This window comes from Nannobrachium achirus (genome assembly GCF_963921795.1).
Source record: "Nannobrachium achirus genome assembly, chromosome: 19".
Taxonomy (NCBI): domain Eukaryota; kingdom Metazoa; phylum Chordata; class Actinopteri; order Myctophiformes; family Myctophidae; genus Nannobrachium; species Nannobrachium achirus.
The window spans coordinates 25,033,999-25,043,585 of record NC_137826.1 but is presented as its reverse complement, the minus strand read 5'-3'; the positions used below and the strand labels follow the sequence as shown (position 1 = coordinate 25,043,585).

The window sequence follows — 9,587 nt, the reverse complement described above, 5'->3', positions numbered from 1 at the left end:
GAAGTGGACTTTTTAACACCTCTGAAATTACATATTAAACATTGGCCAAATTGTCAAATATTAAGAGGTAGAAATTGTGCTCACATGCTCACAACGCCTCGCAACGCGAGGCGTTCTGAGCATGTAGATCTGCTATTTTCACAATAGAACCGTTTTATACAAACTGCCTCAACTCTTAGTGCTCGTCAGGGTGGGGAGGTCCCCTGTTAAAATATGATTATTTTGGAGGTCCCGGCCTGAAAAGGTTGAGAGCCACTGCTGTAGTACAACCTTGTCACTTGCTGACAAAAACTGATTCTCAAGGTAAGCTGGAAAATCTGTTCTTGCTGGCAATGGCAAGCGCCACCATTGTGCAATGAAGTCTAAATTAAGCTTTTGGAGTTCATTTCTTTCAAGGGTAGCATGCAATGTAAGGTTAATGTTGTACTAAATAAATAGTGAGTGCCATATTTCCCCATACATCACTGACCTGTGTAGACGATGGATCAAATAAAGCCTTTACACAGTTACAATTTCAATGTAATTATGACAACTTTAAATTACAATATTTAAATTACAATATATCTTTTTATGCATATCAACTCGTATACATTCAATTACAAAGACATTAAATTACATAATTAATAAATAAATGAATATGACTGAATGTATTGAGGGGATGAATCATCTCTTTTCACACAGTGACTCAAATTGGCATATAGTAATTACATTCTTTTGCCAAAGCTGATTAAGCATCAATTGTATGTGCTATTCTTTGTCGATTATATATTGTAGGTAATTTGAAGTGTCAAAATGTATAGTATTAAAAAGAAATAAGGGCACTTTGTATTCCTAACCCTTTTGTCGATAAGAGGAATGATACAATAGAAGATCATCTCCCAATGTGGTTTATCGGTGTGAAAGATGCTACTATTGATTTACTCATTAAATTGGAAGGCTAATAACTTCTCTGCCAAGCCTTTGACCTAGTTTCAAAATCTGTTAAAAGAAACAAGACCAAACGTAATACTCGTCTACGGATCATGAGGCATCAAACCTGTAACACGCAGTGACTGATACACTGATCATTTGACATTCTTAACTCAAAGATTGTCATTGCACATCATTGACTTATTTTTGGTAAAAATGGTCTGTTTGTCACAATCAGGTCTGTTGATTGGAATGATCACAAAGTGGATGTGACACCCGTTCTCTCACTCTTTCTGTGCGAGAGAGAGCATGCTTGTGTGCGAGTAGGTACGTAAGCGAGTGCCTGTGCATGCACCCAATTCTGCATGCGCTCCTATGAGTCACCAAAGACTCACCACAGATGCCTCTCCTCTAAGGGTAATGTTAAGTTCTGTCCCAGGTGATTTGAGTCCCAGATGTACAGTACATGTGTGGGTTTTGACGGCATGTTGCAGTAACTGTTCAGAAGCCTTGTACATGGCAATAGGCCTCTAAGCTAGAGAATGTGATGTACAGGAACCAAAGGCCCACGAGGAAGAGCGTAGTTAGCACCTTAGGCACTTTGGGCCCTCCCAGTTCACCTCCAATAGACTTCTTTCGGCGTATCATCAGCAAAGAAATGGTGATTAAAGCAAAGATGGTGAAAAGTGTGACGGAGAAGGCCAGCGAGCCCGGGTCCACGCGGAACACCTCACCTTTGACCTCCCAATATATAGCCGCCACAGACCAGGCCACCCCGATGCCCAGGAACACATTGACAGCGTTGCTTCCTGTCACGTTCCCCACAGACGCATCAGCGGTGTCGTCCTGAGTGGCAGCCACTTTACTGGCAAAGGTATCTGAGTCAAAGAGTTAAAACACAAACGTAGTCCATTAAAATGTAAACTAGGTCAGTGGTTCTCAACCTGTGGGTCGGGATCCCCATGGGGGTCCTCAAATTATTTTGGGGGTAACTTACGTAATGTGCAACATTGTTTTCTCACTCAACAGTAAACAGACCAACACACAGTAAGCCGCACCTGAATATAAGCCACACCAGCTAAATTTAGAACAAAAAACAAATGTTTACATATGTAAGCCGTACCTGACTATTAGCGGCAGGTGTCCTTCCTGCATCCCGCTAGTGTGCCCCTGGAGGCCATTAGCTGTACAAATCTATATATAAATCCTTTATTAAAGACCATTGTAAAACTAACTAACTGGCCGTTTGCTGTAAAAATCTCTATATAAGCCGCACCGTTGTATAAGCCGCAGGGTTCAAAACATGGGAAAAAAGCCGCGGCTTATAGTCCGGCAATTACGGGTATACGTGTATAGAGGGTGTCTGCACATTTCTAAATTGACAATATAAGGGCTTTTAATACACTTAAAGGGATATTCCACTTTCAACAGAGAAACACCTTATGGGCTTCTCTCCCCGCACATATCCATTGTAACTTCAAACTCCATTTTAACCATGATAGATTCATTAAAAACACCCATTATTTTTTATCCTAATATGTGAGCAGGCCGTGTTTTTTCAATAACTTTTTTAAATCTATTTTTAATAATTATTTGGGAAAATGGAAAAAATTAAAAACAAAAAATTATTACAGGTATTAAAAATAAATGAAAAAAGTTATCGAAAAAACACGGCCTGCTCACGTATTAGGAGGGTACTATGAGTCACCAGAAAAAATAATGTGTTTTTAATGAATCTATCATGGTTAAAATGAAGTTTGAAGTTACAATGGGTGTGTGTGGGGAGAGGCCCTGGGCCTGGAGGGCCTGTTAACTTTTACATCAAATATCTAAATATTGAATCAAGCAAATTAAAAACTGTTCTGGGTGTTCATAAAAGCCTGATTAGACGATAAAATTACCAAAAGTTTTTTTGAAAGTGAAATATCTAATACCTGTAAAATATAAAGACATTAACATTGGCCATATTGTCAAATATTTGAGGCAGAAAATGTGAAAATAGCCGATCTACATGCTCACAATGCCTCATGGGTGGGGGGGGGGGGGGGGGGGGCAGGGCCTGAAAAGGTTGAGAACCACTGAACTAGGTGTACAGCAGGAAAACAAAATCTCATAGCATATCGTCGTTGTCGGGTGGAAACCTTGTATGTCCAAAACCGTTCGTTTTGTATTTATCATCTATAAAATGTACTAAACTCGCGATGCGAGGCATTGTGTGCTTGTAGATCGGCTGTTTTCACTAGTTTTGTGCGACAGTCTGGGCGACCGACCGTCTGGGCTTTGCTTTACCAAAAGACGTACACATTTGAAACTTGGAGATACGAGGTTTCTGCCCGAGAGTGACGATATTTTAGTGATTATGTTGCGAGGAAAACGTTGAGACCCCCTAAAATATTTTTGTTAGAACTGACTGAAAATAACTTTGTACTTCAAGTTTAAAATGATACTAAATATTTTTTCAAGTGTCCAAATAAATTCCAAATATTATCAAATTATCTCGCGGCACCCCTGGACTGCCGTCACGGTACCCCAGGGTGCCCCGTCACCCACTTTGAAAACCCCTGACATAAGCACTCACTCACTCACCAGGGATGGAGGTTCCCAGTGCCACAAACACCACAGCGGTCACCGTGTCCCTCAGACCTACGGTGCAGCCAAAGTGGGAAGCTAGGTCCCCAATAATAGCCGTCAGGAAACCAATGACGCAGATGGACACCACGAAGCAGGCCCAGCCATGCCAGATGTTAGTTGGCGGGACGAAGGCAAACAGAATCTTCCAGAACACTGATATTATATGCATGAGATAGTCTCCGCAGTTTGGCATTCGTTCCTCCTGTCCTTCCTCATCATCATCACCACCTGTTAAACAAGTGGCATGGACTGTCAACATTTTGCTTAAATATGTTTATCACATGGGTCCAGAGATCATGTGTACCGATTCTTGTGAGATTTTGACACAATCTGTAGGAGGAGGATGCGGAAAATCTATACAGACACAATGGGTGTGGTTAATATGAGGATATGCACGAATCCAGGGAAAAATACATTTTGATTCTACAACAAGTCAAGTACAAGTCAAAGGGGGAAATTTGGCTCGAGTGTGTGCCACAAAAACTGTGGGAGGAGTTGCACGGCAAAATAAAGTTTATCTATAATAAAAAGTACTATAGTGTAGTTTTCCTTTCGGGCAACCACACTAATTATACAAAATTAAAATGGCTGTCAATGACCTGCGCTGACTGTGACTGCTTCAATGAACTGCTCTTTCCAGGAGTTTGAGCCAATCACAGAGCCCAGATTAGCGTCCCTCAGGAGCGTGTCCACAGTGTTCTGTTGGAACAAAGCACATGAGTTAGTAAAGAGACATACCATAAGCATAAGAGAGAAAAGGTTCTTAAAATAAATACATCATGCAAGGTGCCATCTCAGTTTTAGTCCAACCCACTCAGGAGCTGAATTTACTTTAAATCCAAAATGTGCTTAAACACACACACACACACACACACACACACACACACACACACACACACACACACACACACACACACAGTTTATATACCTGCTGATTAAGACTTGCACCTTCTACAGGGCCTTGTTTGGATGGGCAGGAGTCCCTTCTCTTTGTTGTGGTTTTACTCAAAGACTCTATCATTATCACTCTTAAAGGCTCTATCATTAACCTAATATACAATAGCAGTTTCATTTTTAATGGAATATGTAAGCAATTTACCCCGAGTGAGAGGACATTATGCTCTCATAATGTCCGCAGTGAGGGTGTTATCGGACGAGGCGCAGCCGAGTCCGATAACACCCGCACTCAGGACATTATGAGAGCATAATGTCCGACCCCGAGTGGTAAATAGCTTTTCTACCACTTTTTCCCGTATACATGAAAGAAAACACATAGTTGTAACTTGCAAGGATCTTAAGTTACAATCATTATTGCCTATAAAACTTCCGCGAGACAGCAGATAGTTCCACAAACAACATCTTCTACTCACCAACAGATGGCGCCAACTCCATAGTAATCCATGCGTCTAGCTTACAGCTAAGCTAACGTCAGTTAAAAGCACCGTTCCGGCCGTAAATAGAGGCTGTTCGCTTCCAGAAAGGCATAGGTTCAGAGAAAAGGGGCTTTAAAGTTGGCGGATTGCATTGGATCCAAATAAATCGGCGACGATAGTACGCACGTTAGTAAACATAGGACCGCTGCGACCTTCATTTGTTGGTTGGGGGAAAGTCCCCGGATGTACACTGAGGCGCATTGATCTCGGACACACAACTTTGCGGCAGTTGTCCTCTCATAACCTCCGGAATTTAGCCAATCAGAATCCAGTATTTGAACACGTGACTCGAAAAAGTGGTAGAAAGATGAACTAAATTCTGGTGCTCACACATCTTCAGTGTGGGGCATGAATTGCAAGAGCAAACCACAATTCATATAGTAGCATGATTCTACCTTGAGAAAGACAGCAGACAAGAAAATAGATGAGCAACTGTAACAGGCATCACTAAACAGTATCACAAAATATAACTAAAGAAATTAAAAGGTTTGGGAATGTTGGAAAGGCAAGGAGTTGATTGGCTATCTAATCAATCTTAAGAGCACACTGCATGCTGTCACAAACAGTACCGGGTCTAGCACTCCGTCAGCAGCCAAACTCTGTGCAATCTGAAGGGTGTCATGAAAGGGAAATGTAAACACACAAAAACTCACTTGTTAGACCGAAAAAAATAAACTATTGTATCCGATAATATCCGTTCTAAGGTTACTGTTTAAAGCCAGGTCTCACAGAAACAAAATATCTACTGCTTGTCCTCCTGTGGCAAGGGCTTATGAGCTTGAGGCAGGGCTTCTTGTAAACCAGTAGTGTCCTTTAACTGACACTAGGGTCAATATTTATACCACCTCCAAACACAAATCACTTTATATTAACATACCAGTAACATGGGCCTAGGGCCACCCATTTTGTTTTTGTGCCCACCCAAAAAGAACTAAAATATTTGCGGCGCGATGCACGGCTTTCTGGGAAGCAAAGAAAGTTTTATTTGATCATAGCTCAGTCAGTTATGAAGCGATTTCTAAATTAAAACGTCTCCATATTGCTTGGGAAGTCCACTTCTATGACGAATGACTATTGTTTCCCTATAAATATTTAAATGTTCGCTATTTTAATATAGCCAATGAACAAGCTTGCATCTGTGCCCACCCACATTGTGCCAGGCCTAGCCAGTTGGTAAATCCTGGCAATGCCCTAGCCTTACATTAAGTCAGAAGGACTAATACATTAAACAAGGCTTCCAAATTAGTAGGCCTACCTGCATTTCATGTCACGATTTTGGGTGGAGTGCGTCTTTAAACTATATCCCTGACCTTTGAATTAAAATTAATTTAATGTAATGTCAACCAATGGCCATCCACACACCTTAAATTCATAGGACTCCAGTATGACCACCTCCAGCCTGCTGTGCTCTCCCAGGATGGGTTTACCCATCTCTGCGATTTTCCTGGCGTTCTCCTCCTCTGAGGTGGGGTTGCCTGTCAGGAAGAAGAGTGATTACAAATACTACTCAAGTACTGCGTTTTTAATACACCACACCACACTACACCAGAACACAAGCATGCAAGGTCGAAACCCCAAACAACAGCTGCTAGCCTCTTTCACATATGAAACTTGGACAATGCAGGGGACTCAGGTCAGTGATGCCAAGCCCCCAGAACTACGGTAGGGCAATGAAATTGCCGTAGCCTGGTGGTCAAATCTGGGATAGCAACACTTCCACATTTAAAATGCTACTGCGCAAAGTGCGCATGCTAGCTATTGGCCAAGAGTTGGCCTCGATATTGAGGCAAACTCCTTATTTGGGGAACTTCCAGCAGACTTCCGGGTGCTTCAAACACCACTGAGCAACTTTCATTGAAATGAATAGCTGGGGGTGGGGCATTCTGTCCTCTAGTTTTTATATAAATCAATGGGTTATGCGCTTTCACACACCGGGTGGGGCATTCTGTCCTCTAGTTTTTATATAAATCAATGGGTTATGCGCTTTCACACACCATGTCAGATATGTTCTTACATGTAATAGTCATTTTGGCACGAGGGAGAGATTCAAAAACAAAATGTGATATTTTTCTTAATTTCCTTCCACAGAAAATGTCAGATGTGAAAATAAAATGTAAAATATGTGAAGGAATCGGACCGCTTTACATACAGTCTCGAGCAGTCCTCCAAGCTGGCCAAATACCATTTGTCTCTCTATGTACAGACTAGTGCACTGGGGGTCTTTCAGTTAGGACAGACAGGGCCTTCTGGTAATGTAAACCAGTGGTTCCCAAACTTTTTAGCTTGAGACCCAAAAGAGAAATTTGAAGTCTCCCGCAACCCAAGCTATTAAAAATAGCTGATCTACAAGCTGACCTACAAGCTCACAACGCAACCTGTTGTGAGCTTGTAGCTATTTTCACTACTTCCAATCTTAAAAGCACCTTTTCCCTCTTATTAATGGATATTAGTTTTTGTATTTTTTATTTGTGGAATTATTTAGAAAAACGTTAAAATTGTGGGAGGATTTTAGGGGATAAAAAATTCTTTGAAATGATAATAATTAAAAACGAAATGTAGGAAACAAAAAATAAATGTAGGAAACAAAAAATAAATAAGTATTTACTTGCGGCCCATAAAAATTGGGGTCATGACCCACTGTTTGGGAAACAGTGATGTGAACTACCTGTAGGTCTATTATGTAAACATTCACACGTCGGGATATTACCACGACTTAACTCAAGGGCGTTGAAAGTCTCAAGTCTGCTGCATGTCAGATCCAACTAAGTTGAACATTTGCGTCCTCACATACAGCCCCACCAGGTAATGTCTCGATAACTTCAAGGTTGCAGTGCATGTGTGAACGAGGCTGATATACTAGCAGAGCCCTGCACGGGTCCAATTTTGACAACCCGCGCCCGCCCGTCCCGTCATTAATCAGATCCGTGGACCGCCCGCTACCCGTCATTATTAAAAAATCAAGTCCAGACCCGCCCCGCCCGTCAAAAAATGGACCCGTCGCCCGCCCCGTTACCCGTGATTAGGCTACATGCATTAAAGTAAATAGCCTACAGCCGTGCGTGCGTTCTTTCAATGGCATCGCACTCCATTTTCACTCCATACTGTAGTTGATCCCCCTGCACGCCGTCGGAAAATGCTGTTATTAAGCCTATTATTAATAGGTCTATTATTATTTGGATAAAGTAGAACAACCTTTAAAACCAATCATACTAATTTAAAATTGTATCATGATCTGACACTGTCGCGACAGCTTGTTGCTGCTGCTGCTGCTTTCTGCCTCCGCTGCTTTGTGCAGTTGTATTTGTCATACGACGGTGTCGCGCATTGAAAATATCAGAGCTACAAGCTCACAACATGTCGGAACTTGCAGCTTTGTGAGCTTGCATGTCTGCTATGCTCGACACGCACCGTCATACGGCGAAGCACATATCCAGCTTTTCACAGCTGAAGGGAACGCCACTCGCTGTCTGTCTGTCTTGGTTCTCTCATGATAAACAGCCCGAGGTAATCTAAACCAAACCGGACCCATGATGTGACGATAATAAAGGAACTCCTAATAGTCGTGGAATCACGTGGATATTATACAATCATGCACCTTGCTTTCAACTACATCGCGCGCTAGGCAAGCAGATCACTCGCGGCCACTTTATTCAGTTGTGTGTCGGTGTCCTCCTCACTGTGAGTGTGTGCGCTCCAGCCGGCTGCCGCCGCTCCATGTGTGTGACTTGACGTTTAGGTGGAAACAGTGCTGTATGCATGCCGTGGTTCTGTCGTCCTGCTGCTCACTGCATGTGTGCGCTCTTGTGACGTTGTTTTAGGCAGAAACAGTTGTCTGATTTTCACAGTAAAATGTCATCCGCCCGTCACCCGCCCGTGTTTAGTCGCGCACCGCCCGTCCCCGTACCCGCACATTTATAATAGTAAATATTCCGCCCGTCTCCGCCCGTCAAACACGGTTACCCGTCGGGTACCCACGGGGCCCCGACCCGTTGCAGGGCTCTGTGATATAGATATATAGCATATTTATCTATTCACACCCACAATCTGTAATCTATCTTACCCTGGTTTAGCAGCAGTGCTGTGGATAAGAACAGTGACAGATTCAATGCAATGGTAGAGGGAGTACAGTATGTCCACACCTCTGCATCCACATCACCAACACACACACGCACGCGCACGCACACACACACACACACTCACAAACAAATCATTCCTGAAAACCACTTAGGCTACAGTTATCTTCCTATTATTGTCTGGATATCCTATCTATGTTTTTATACTATAGAATATTAAATATCATTGCCAATGCAGTTTTTATTTTCATTGATTAAATATTTATAAAACCCACGGACACACTTGTCTGCTTGTCTGTTGCCTAAAATAAAGAGATAGGATAACAGTCCAGTACGCATTAGCCACTTTTTTTGTTTAACTCCCCCTCTTGTTCAGTGAATAATTTATAACAAAGCGTTATAATCGATTCCGTTTCAGCACCTCTGACAAGCACATATCCAATTACTGCATCTCCTTCTTGGCATGTGGGGGGGTTTTTAGGGAACAGGCAATCAATTCAAAATTCATAATTGGCTGCAGCACCTGTGCACCACTGAAAAC

General features: G+C 42.3%; 1 protein-coding gene across 1 annotated transcript in view; it reads right to left on the bottom strand.

Annotated features, from left to right (window-relative positions):
• Window positions 1-1,410: 1,410 nt before the first annotated feature.
• LOC308304373 (sodium/calcium exchanger 2-like) overlaps window positions 1,411-9,587 on the bottom strand; it is a gene marked incomplete at its 3' end in the record, with an annotated part of 16,303 nt that continues 8,126 nt past the window's right edge. The window contains exons 8-12 of the mRNA XM_080748960.1: window positions 9,034-9,051; window positions 6,336-6,448; window positions 4,140-4,239; window positions 3,496-3,768; window positions 1,411-1,787 (exon numbers count right to left, since the gene is read on the bottom strand). Of these exons, the coding sequence (XP_080605086.1) occupies window positions 1,411-1,787; window positions 3,496-3,768; window positions 4,140-4,239; window positions 6,336-6,448; window positions 9,034-9,051 (881 nt within the window). The remainder of the gene's footprint in view (window positions 1,788-3,495; window positions 3,769-4,139; window positions 4,240-6,335; window positions 6,449-9,033; window positions 9,052-9,587) is intronic.